We start from the raw sequence: 11,941 nt of genomic DNA on the forward strand, positions 1-11,941 counted from the left end.
GGTTACCGCTGCGCCGTCCCATTATTGAGCGTCCCGGCCCCGGCTTCAGCACCACGGCCAGCGACCCGGGATACTCTGGGGTCTCGCGGCCTCTGCCCGGGTTGTCTCCAACAAAGAGCCGGTCCACGGCCCTTTCGTCGGTGGCCCCCCGTCTCACGAGGCCGGGAGGACGGGTGGGCCGTCCCCCTGGCCATAGTGCAGCCACTCACGCTCCGGTTTCACACGTGGCGTGCCATGTTGCGACAGCTTTCTCCCTGGCTGTCCAGGACACTGAGAAATGGTTATACCCTGCAGTTCGCCTGTCGCCCACCTCTCTTCAGTGGCGTCCTTCATACGCGGCTCGCATGCCCTGCGGGGGCGGCTCTCGAAGTGGAAGTAGCCTCGCTCCTCCGCCGGGGTGCAGTCCGGAGCTGAGCACGGAGGAGGTGCACTCGGGCTTCTATTCCCCCTACTTCTTGGTTCCCAAGAAGTCCGGTGGAGTGAGACCCATTTTGGACCTGCGGGTCCTCAACACTCACATACCCACCAGGAGGTTCCGCATGCTGACGGTCAAACACCTCCTGGAGAGCATCCGGCCCGGGGACTGGATGATGTCGGTCGACCTGACGGATGCCTACTTTCACATCCCCATTCTGAGGAGGCACAGGCCTTTCCTCAGGTTCACCGTGGGAGGCAGGTGTTTTAAATAAACCCGGCTCCCTTTCGGCTAGTCTCTCGCTCCTCGCACCTTCACCAAGTGTGTCGAAGCAGCGCTGGAGCCCCTCCGTTGTCGCGGTTTGAGGATCCTCACCTACATCGACGACTGGCTCATACTGGCGTCCTCTCATCAGGAGGCTGTGCTGCACACGACTCAGGTCCTGCACCACATCGAGATCCTGGGGTTCACGGTGAACCGACACAAGAGCGCACTCACCCCGGCTCAGAGCATGGCTTATCTGGGTTTGGAGCTGGACACGCTCTCCATGACGGCCCGCCTCTCTGAGGAGAGACGAACCTCCCTTCTCTCGCCCTGAGGTCTGCAATGACCACAACCCTGGTCAGGGTCGATTGATCAGGACCGTCCTGGGTTTGATGGCTGCTACCCACCCAGTGGTTCGGTTGGGCCTCCTGCACATGAGCAGGCTGCGACGGTGGTTCGCACACCGCCGCTGCGTGGGGGTGGCGGTCGCAGAAGGCTCCCGATCCCGCCCCACGCATGCCAGGATCTCATCTATTGGATGGATCCAGCTCTCCTGACGCAAGGAGTCCCCCTGGGCTGCGTGTTGCATCGCGTCGAGGTGTTCACGGATGCGTGTCTCGCGGGATGGGGAGGCACCCTAGACCACCACGCGGTGGGTGGTGCTTGGGATTCCACTCCCATTCACATCAATGTGCTGGAAATGACTGCGGTGCAGAAAGTCCTGCTCCATTTTCAAGCCAGGCTGAAGGACAGCCACGTACTCGTCCGGTTGGACAACGCCACGGTGGTCGCGTACCTGAACAGGCAGGGGGGGACTCGGTCTCCCCTTCTTCACCGCAAAGCGGCGGAGATCCTACTGTGGGCGGACCGGCACACTGTACTGTTTAAATGTCCATTCACTCAGCAGCTTCACCAAATATGACACACGGCGATTCAGGTTTACCACCACCTGCTGGACAGGAGTGTCATTACAAGAACAACTTCTTCCTGATTGGCCTGACCAGCTGTGACCTTTCACCCCCACCTCCATTAAATGTCACCTTTCTGTGTGTGTGTGTGTCCTCCCACAGTCCACAGACATGCAGAAGGCCTTCTTGGTCTTCTTGATGACTCACAGACTAAAACCCGGTCAGTCGCCAGACATTTAGACCCGATCCACAATGGAAGAAGTCAGAGACTCGACTGTCGTCCAACACATTCAGGAGGAGGATTAAATTAAGAACTGTGGTTTAGTTCAAATCCAAGAGAGCAATAAGATAAAACAACATGAACTGGGAAAGCTTGGAATAAGTGAGAACATCAAAACAACACTTTCTTCATGACATTTTTTTAAATTAAGTGAGGGTGGTGGGCGAGCTGGACTTTGAAGCACAGAGCTCCTCCTCCTGCCTCTACCTGCCTCGTGGGCCGGCAGGAATCATTCAGTCTGTGGAGATGAGGGCGCTCGTGCTGCTGTGTCTGTGTGGAACTGCTCTGGCAGCTTCTCTGCCAAACTGCATGTTCGCGAACCATCGAGTGAGTTTCCGGCCTTTGAAACCAAACTAATATCAAGCTGCTCAAATGAATTATTGGTTTTGGATCTAAAACAGAAAATCAAGTAATATTTAATCTGCTTGTGAAGAGGGTTTTCTATACATATTCTATTTACTCACAAAGGATTAATACAGTATGTTTAGAAGAATCGAATGTTATTCATGACATTCTTTAGTTTTAGTTCTTCATCCTCTCAGTCAAAGTCCTTTCCATGTCAGATCATGGAGTTGTGTGACGTTCCCATGGGGTTCAACAACCAGACAGACAACGAACACAGGTGAGTAAATATTATGTGAACTTATGTTTGACTTGTTCTGACCTGAGCTTCAGTGTCTGCGTCAACAAAATGGTTATTCAGTTCAGTTACACTGCAGGAAAAGGTTTTCAATCATATTTACCATCTTCCAGTTTCATTTACATCTCTATGTGCAAAATCAACCTTATACAAATTATCTTTTACAACACTTGCTGGGAAAACTTTTAAAAGTCCAATATTCTTCCTTCCTTTCAGGCTGATGCAAACAATACAGACGTTACAGTGAGTGGAGTTCAAATATCTTCTAATAATAATAAAAACACACTGGCCTTTCCTCATTTGGTTGGACAAACGGCTGGATTCTAAAACAGACTTTCCTCGGTGTCGCTTGTTGCTCATTTCCCAGAAGGCACCGCTGCAGATGGAGCTCTTCCCGGAGCTGGCCGGGACACGGACGACGACGCCGGCGTCGGGTTCTTTCCTCCTCTGCCAGATGAGGAGTACACCCAGGTCGCTCTCCAGTCCAGGAAGTGATTGTTTCATCGTGTTTCCTCTGAACATTTACATTTATTTATCTTCTTCTTGTTTTTCAGGATAATGCAACAATGTGAAAGGTGACTGACGGAAGATCCACCGCACCACCTGTTCCTCTTTCTAAACATTTCTATTAAAGATTATTCAAATGTGTTTCATCTCCTCACAGTGTGGGGGTTTTTTTTTGATGCTCAAAGTTTTAAAGCAACAGATTTGATCGATGCAATAATATGTGCAGGCAGAGAGAAACGCCTCATGGTCCCATCGGTCAAAAAGAGTTGGACGGATTTTAAGAGAAGTTCCAGCCATGAAATGTGATGCAATTCCAGTCATAATGCAGAAAAAACTACAAATATCCATCTATATTGGAACAGTTGATCACATTTAAAACATCTTCTGCACAATTATTAGTGATGCGGTCGAATAAACAATGAAAACATAACTGGTGTTTGACTGGATTCTGAATTCAAAAGCAAAATGTGAGCAGGATGAACCTCAAATCCACAGCGACTGCAATTTGACATTTTACAAACAAATGTTGAACTTTGAGATCAAACTGAGGCTCAAAAGGCTGAACTGTGGACCAGACTGAGCCAGATGAGCAAACTCAGGATGAGAGGACTCGCTCTGCTCTGCCTGCTGGTGCTGACTTCTGCCGCCCTGGTAAGACAGCCTCAACAAATCTGTCCCGGTTCAGAGAATTCAGGGAAACGGATGTGTTGTCTTATTATTCTGTTAAAGAATGAGCCTTTATGGTTCTTTTTTTTTTTACATTTGGTCATTTTGTTTGAACTCTAATGTCAATGACCTTAAAAGAATAAACGAGTCCTGATTTGACACAATACAAATTTGTTTAAATTAAGTTTTTAGGGTTGGAGATTTTTTAAATTAAGAGTTATTTGTCTTCTTTTCAGTGGCGTACAGGAGACGCGGCTCCGCTTCAACATGAAGGGGATGAAGTGAGTAAAAAAAGATTTTTAATAAATTTAATTCCAAAAACTTCAAAATGCTTTTTCACTCTGACTTTATATTTATTTTTTTTTTTTTTTGGTGTGTTCTCAGGACGGTGACTGGAACATCCTGCATCACGGCCTCGGCTTCCCTCCACCGCCTGAGCCAACCAAGACAGTGCAACAGGTAACACACACACACACACTACAGAATCAGCTGGACTGGCAGTGATGTGATTCTGATCTCTTTAGAAGGGGGTAAAATGAAAAGACCAGGAAGAGCTCAGCAGCTGGAAACGCGAAGAAAGCGCCGCCCTGCTGGCGTTCGTCCGTTCCCCGACCGCGGCCGCACTCAATAAAACAAACATGAAAGAGTCTTGTGTGAGAAAAGCTTTTTATTTGTTAATATGCTTGGTATAAGGTCATCTGAAATCTGATTATTTCATTTATTTATTTATTTTTTTAAAAAGAGCTGGAGATTCTGACGGTTCGCCCTCCGTGTGGAAGCAACACATGGAGGGAGGAAGAGAATCAGCTCGTCTGACAGAACGAGACGACAGGAGTGAAGCGGGTCACTGCGGGGGACAAACGCACAACAGCTTTTTCAGGAAACAGTCCAGGAATCCAAATATTCCACTAAATTCACAACCAACACCTTTATTTTATCCTTTTTTTTTGTGCGCTGGACTGTTCTCGTAATAACCCACTGGCAGGGATCATCTCTCTTTCTCTCTCGACATAGTTTAACGAGAACACACACATAGAACATACATCCAGTTCTTTATGTTTTCTTTAAACATCTTTGTTTGCATTAAAAGCCCCTCTGGGTTGATCTGGGCGTGTTGAACGTGGTCCGGTCAGAAGGTACTCTGTTGTTCTGGTGGAAGTACGCTTACAGGCGAGCAGCGAGGCTTCAGACGGGAAAAGCAAGGAAAAGCCTCGCAAAAGAAACATAAAGGAAGAAGAAATCCTAAAGCACGGAGTCTAATTTATATCACTTTACTATGAAGAATAAAAGTTGTCAACTCAAAAATAGAGCAAACAACTTCAACAAAATTTTAAAGGTACAATATGTAAGATGAGAGCGGTCACTGCTGCGGCGCCCAGGTTCGGGTTCTCTCCTCCTCCTCCTGCTGTCCTGAGTCCGGGGCGACTCTCCGAACCAGACGGAGCCGTGAAGACCAGCTGGATGATAAATCCTTCATTTTCTACCTCGAGAACAAACATATTGTACCTTTAAAGCGGTTCCCCGTCGTTCTCTCGTGTCAAACCACAGCAAAGCGTTCGCCTCGGGTTGGAATTCAGCTCGAAAACGTGACGGCGGCGAAATCAAAACGGTGGATATGAGAGACAGTTAGTAGCTGTGATCATCAGGCAAACTACAACAGCACTACATTCTTCAACGCAAGAGGTTGTTTTTCCTGTTTTCTTTTCTTTTTGTTGTGGTGAGATCCAGAGGCGGGCCGCAGCCCGAGAGACAACAAGCAGCGTTCACTTCACATGACGAAGCGGTTTCCCTCCATCAGTAAGGCCACTTTATAGAGAAGTTCTAAATGAGGACCACAACTTATCGCTTCTTGAGTCACCGTCGAGAATGAAGAGATAAAAAAAAAAAAAAAAAAAAAAAAAAAAAGACAGCTTCAAGTTTCTCAACCAAACAGCGTGATGCCAGCCTGTTTGTGGGGCGGCTGGATGTTTGCCCCTCCCTTCACCGCCGCAGCGGGCAGAAGAAGAAGAAGACGAAGCTCCGTCCACACGGCCACCACCCGCCGTGCTGTTGAGGTAGAATCCCTGCTCCTGAAGCCCCGACCGCGACGCCGCACACACCCCAACACGACCGTGTGCGACTGGGTTATAATGATCTCGCAGAAAAATAGACATTTTCACAGAAGTTTGTAAAATCATCCTGCCTGACGTCTCCTGTCCATCCTCTGTGGCGGTGGTCAGAGCGCGCTGAAGTCCGGAGAGGCTGCGTCGCACGACCGCTGCTCTGAGTGCGATCCACAGAGGACGAGTGTGCCGCCTCTCGCCGCCGCATGTTTGGCTTTTTTTTTTCTTCTCAATTTCAAAATGGTTTCCTCGTCCGTCGGCCCCCTCGGGTGCAGCCCATCAGTTTTTGCCGACCGAAAATGTATCGAGAGTGTGACGTGTTTGAAGGGAGGGGCCACTGCAGTGTGTGACTGAGTGTGTACTCGGGTGTGTGTTTGTGTGAGTGACCGGTGTGGCGATGGTGGCAGCATGAGCTTCTGTCAGGACTGCGGTCCACACAGCTGGAGGTCCGCTGGGTTTGGGGGGGGGGTTGGGGCTGGGCAGGACCGTGCTGGAGGGGCCGGGGGGCGGAGAGGGGGGGCGGGTCTACTTGTCCCCCAGGATGGCGTACTGGTTGTCCAGCTGCAGGTGCTGCATAGAGGCTCCGCCGCTCTCCTCCCGGCCGCGGGTCTTGTGTTTCACCACCTCGAAGGTCTTCTCCATTTCTCGGTCCCTAAAAGGCAAACGTGTGGTCAGAGACGGGGGGGAGGAGCCGCAGGGGGGGGCTGCCCGCCGCTTCTCCATACACACTTACTTGCGTGTCTCCACGTGCTTGGCGGTGGACAGCAGGGAGGGGAACTGTGCGTCGCTGTAGATCTCGGGGGGGCCCTGGGTGGGGCGGCTTCTGGTGTTGCCCAGGCGAGCTCCTGGGGGGCGATACACACCGGCTGGCTTGGACTCGGCCGCCTCTGGATCCTCTGCAGGGAGAATTAAATTACGACTGATCACTCAACCAGTTTGTGATCAACAGCAGCTTAATACAATTCATGAATGCGGTCGGACGGCTCCGCTAAACACCAAACTCCGAACTGATGCCAGCAGAAGAGCCCTGCCCCGATCTGTCTGACAACTCCTCCACCTGCAGCCTGCTAATGCGTCCCTCTGCAACATTTCCTCTGCTCAGCCATCCCAAGTCAAACACTTCTGAACTGAACTTTGAAACAAATCTATTGTAAAGACAAGGGACGTGAGGAACCAAAGCTTAACTCACCTTCAGGAGGATGCGGCGGCGGCGGCGGAAGGAGGAGGAGGAGCTCCACCAGACTTGTTCCAGGGACCAGACACTTTGTCTGAACTCACCAGGATGATCTCCCCGTCCTCGCCGACCTCCTCTTTCTCGTATTCCTCTTCCTCCTTCTCGTCGCTGGGATCAGAGGACAGGGAAAGCGGTGAAGGCGCGTTGCCTCCAGACAGAACAGGCGGCGTTTTGACGGCAGCTCAGATAATTGGCTACATCGTGTCTGACCTTTAGGATTATTCAGCTGAGAAACAAAAGGTTAGCAGCCTGTGTTCTGTGGTTAAAGCTTACAGACCTGTGTGGTCTTCTAATTTGTTTTACCTCTGTACAATTATGCTTCCATAAGAACTGCCGATATGTCAGATTTTCACCTCAAATGAAGCTAATTATTAAAATATTTTCTTGCTGTCAGATGATATAAAAGCACCACGGCTGGAAAGGTAAAAGAAAAAAAAGTCCACAGAGGTTCATCTCACCTTATCTGTAAGGCCTGAAGGCGAAGCCCACTGTAGTCCACTTCCTTCTGCTCAAACTCCTTCCATTCCTCGTCCTCCTAGGCAGAAGAAACATCACTGCATAAGCTCATCAAGCACCGGTGTCTCACTGCTGCCAGTTCCTCCAGCAACTTTAGAGAAACAGCCACACCCTGGACAAGAAAGGGTCCCACAGCTTTTTTTCCCCCATGATATTGAGGCTATTTCAACACTAGGATGTGTTTATTGTGACATCTGTTTTCCAGCTTAGGCCTTGTAAGGATAAAACTGACAGCTCGGTGTCCGTGAAGCTTCTGCCTCATGATCCAACTGAGGGTCACATGGCGCTGCAGCCAATCCATCTGGAAGAGTGTGAAGGTGGGCTACGCCCTGGACCTGCTGCCCATTCAGCACATGACAAACACAGACACACAAATAAAGTCTGAATTTAACTTGGAATTAATATTTTTGGAATGTGGGAGGAAACCCATCCCCAGGGAGAACATGCAGACACCACACAGAAGCAATACAATCCTACTAACACCAGTATGAAATGCACTTAATCATGACTATAACACGGCAAGTCTGAGGCTAGTTACCAAATAGGCTTATTAATAAAGCATCAGGATTGAGTTTCCTTAAAAAAAATGAGAAAACACAAATTAGCATACATCAACTCATTTCACAAAACGTTCAAACAAATCCAAGACGCGATTTTAAGCTAACACTCTCCCAAAACGACACATCCAAGACGTACAAAGACAATATCAGACGAAAATCTGAGATCAAGTGGAGAACCGACCCCCCCCCCCCACCCCCACCGGAGATAATGCGGTGAAAACACGTGTCACTGCCGAACTGAGCCAGCCGTCAGAATGTGCCGCTGGAACCATATGCTAGCTAACACCCGGCGTTTGTCGCTCCACGTCAACACCGACACTCACGATTCCCCTTAACGCCGACAGAAACCCTCCCTGAGCCGTGTGAGTGTGTGTGTGTGTGTGTGTGTGTGTGAGGAGGCGACGCCTGACGAGGACACCGAATCGGGCACGACCCCGGGGTCCGATTAGGATAATGAGGTGAAAAGTTGGAGCGGCGCTGCTTTACCTTAACGACCTGATTCGCGTCCTGATTCTCGTTTTTGGTGGATTTTTCCTTCTCCCTCTTGATCTTCTTCACGGCGGCCGTCGTGGGCCCCGCGGCGGCCGTCTCTTTGCCCTTCCCCTTCTCTTTCTTCTTCTTTTTATCCCGCTTGGCGAAGAAGTCGTCCAGGCTTTTCTCCGTCGGCATATCCGCCATTTTCGCAGAGCTAACGTGAAGCGCCGTCAGCTCCGAGGCCGACCGAGCAATGACAAGCGCGGAGCTCGGCTCTCGGGGAGGAGGGACAGCGGCTGAGACGAGCACCGGGGACGGAGACGCTCTCCGCTCGAACCGCGACGCTGCTGCTGTCGGCTGAATAGAAGTACTGTCCGCCCTGGTTCCCTGCCTGGATCGCGAGCTGCCCTGTCAACCATGCCATGCACGGGCTGCAATCTGTACAGTGGCCCGGATGTAGTGCGGCGGTGACCCGGAAGCAGAAACCAGGAGGTAAACCAATCCGGCTTCCGTATGACCGCTTTTTAATTATTTTATGTTTTTTTTGTTATTAAAATATTAGCCCATGCTGTTGAACACTCTTATGATATGTTTTAGTGTATTTTCATTTCACAATTTTTGTATCTTTATATTATTTATTTATATTCATTGCTTTAACACTAACAGTCCAGGAATGAAACTGTGCTATTATTATTATTATTATTATTATTATTATTATATTATTATTATTATTATTATTATTTATTTATTTATTATTATTACAAAGGGGATTTTTTTTTTTGCTTTCTTATCGTGGCTTTTCCGTTGATGCATCTTCTGTTCTGAGTCACCGTAAAATTTCACTACTATGTTATTCAGTAGCAACCAACTTCAAACATGTAAAATGTTATATTGTTTATTTTCTGTCTTGACATTAGTTGTAAATTGTTTAGTGTTTTATTGTAGACATACTTATGATCAAAACACCTTGCTTTAATATAAATTAAATGAGGTAACATAAGAAAACAGTGAATGTTCTGAGGGAAATATGAGAGGAAAAATAATAATAACAAAATGTAAATTGGTTCAACCATAAAAAAGGAAGGACAAAATAATATTAAAATAAAACACTGAAACTGTCTTACCTGTGCTACTATTGCATACAAAATGGTTGAAAGAGATAATGTTCCTCTTAAAACTTGAAAAGATAAATTTGAAGATGTCTGGAGGCCTTCATAACAGACTGGACTCATAATGCTGCATTATAGTGCTCCACTTTCAGGTGGAGTGCATATGTGATTGGTTTTAATATCATACATTTTTTAAATTATTATTAGTTTACTTGTGTGTATGTATTTGTTGCATTTATTTTTTTCTCAGTTACATATTCACTTTTATTCTAACATTATCATTTCTTACATTGTTCTACTTACTTAGTTTCCTTCATCTGATGTTATGATCGTAATTACTATTGTACTCTCAATGGATAATAGAACCCGTGACAGCTAAAAATAAAGAAATAATTGTTTTTAAATAACATGTAATAATCTCAATTACATGTTTTTCTGTCCTGACATCTATAATAAATAGTTTGTTTTGCAGACAACAACAAAAAAACATTATTTCTTTATAAAGATTTTAAAATTCCATGTTTTAGCAGATTCAAACATGCCCAGAAATCTGTGAATACCTCTCAGATTAAATCGAACCTCCTCTTAGCAGAAATCAGGCTTGTAAACAGATTATTGACGTCAGATTCAGAGCCAGAGGTCACTTGACCAGAGGTTGCACTGAGCCACAAAGGGAAAATTCCAGCTGACGGAATCAATGGAAGTGCTGTGCTCAGCCAGACCGTTTAGACTGCTTTGTCATAAAGTGAACCAGTGGGCGACTTATGATATCCAGCTCACTCAGAGTGGTGTTTCACATTACCGTGCTGGACTTTGTGTCCAAAATCCATCTGGTTTCTGAGGAGGGAAGCAGGCAAACACAGCAGTCCATGTCTTTTCTTTGTTTTATTGCTCAGCAGTAAAAAGTACAGTGTATATACTACAGTACAAAAAATACTTAATGTTAACACTGCCCCACCGTGCCACTGAACGTATTGTAAAATATCCACTTTTTTTTTGAGCGTGCAAAACAACAAGCCCGGCTGTGAGCATCCAATGCAGCAAATATCAATATGTTTTACTGTTATTCAGCATCACTCTGTGATTTCTGAACAACATCGCACAATGCAGGAAATCTTCAGCGACGACAGAGGCAGGCAGCAATTGATTATTCAATAAAACTGCAGCGACGCAAAGTAAAACAGATGACAGAAGGACCACAGCTTCAGTGATTAAAAAAACAAAAACAAAAACAAATATTAAAACATTTCTTCTGATTTTCACCTGCCTCTGTATGTGCTCACAGTAGGTATGTCCAGCGTACAGTTATTTGTCTCAGTGTTTTTATTCGTCAAGAGTTTCGATGGCCTCTAACGCTACCTGACAATCATTCAACACTTCAACAAGCACGGCTTGCAGTAATGGACACACACGTTACTGACGCAGGGAGACACAGGGCCGAGGTCGGGTGAATTAGTGAGAGGCTCCTTCTCACACTGGAATGTGACTGGAACCGAACACAAAACACACACACACACACACACACACACACACACACACCACACACACGCACTCACCACAGAAACGTGTACTGAGCTGAATGTTGTACAAAGTCTTGTTTGACTTTAAAAGGAACTGCAATATTTGGTTCAAGAGGCGGCATTTATCGGCTCATTTGTACACACACGTATGTGTACTCACACACACGCACACACACACACACACAGACTCACAGACCTATAAATGGCCAGCAGAAAAAGACATCAACGTGGTCCCTCTTCAGAGCAGCTGGTGACACATGAGGGGGAAGCCGTTTAATTCTGATCCTTTGAAAATAAAACTTACTGGATGTTGGAGAAAAAACCCTCAATAAGATCAATAAAATCTGGGCCCATACTTATCAATTCATCAAGAAACTAACTATGATTAATAAACAATTTATCCAATGTGAATAATCCAAAGATTTTGAAGTGGGGGCATTGTTGACATGAACTCCTCTAACATAAGATACACACCAATGAAAAGGCTGTTTATTCAGCTCGAACAGTGTTTCTAGTTTTGTATTGATTCACAAACAGTGTGGGACAAAGCGTGTGTGGCTGTTTGGATGATTTGGGGGGGGGTTACCATGTGGTTCAAGGTCTGTGACAGTGGCGGGGGTTTCATCGTCCTCCGGCTTTAAGCCGTAACTTTAACCTTAATTTAGCTTTTTGGAGAACTATTTTCTCCATCTCGATAAAGGTTGACAAACCTGGGCCCTGATTTCACATGCAGTGTGATATCTAAG

At 46.8% G+C, this 11,941-nt stretch overlaps 1 protein-coding gene across 1 annotated transcript; it reads right to left on the minus strand.

Annotated features, from left to right (window-relative positions):
* Positions 1–5,925: 5,925 nt before the first annotated feature.
* LOC115393906 (protein CDV3 homolog) lies at positions 5,926–9,005 on the minus strand. Its single transcript, XM_030099006.1, has 5 exons — positions 8,579–9,005; positions 7,475–7,551; positions 6,996–7,124; positions 6,516–6,686; positions 5,926–6,434 (listed from the first exon to the last, which is right to left on the minus strand). Exons 1-5 carry the CDS (start codon positions 8,768–8,770, stop codon positions 6,308–6,310), a joined length of 696 nt encoding a protein of 231 aa, XP_029954866.1. The 5' UTR covers positions 8,771–9,005; the 3' UTR covers positions 5,926–6,307.
* Positions 9,006–11,941: the final 2,936 nt, after the last annotated feature.

The sequence above is a fragment of the Salarias fasciatus genome, chromosome 9 (assembly GCF_902148845.1).
Source record: "Salarias fasciatus chromosome 9, fSalaFa1.1, whole genome shotgun sequence".
Taxonomy (NCBI): Eukaryota; Metazoa; Chordata; class Actinopteri; order Blenniiformes; family Blenniidae; genus Salarias; species Salarias fasciatus.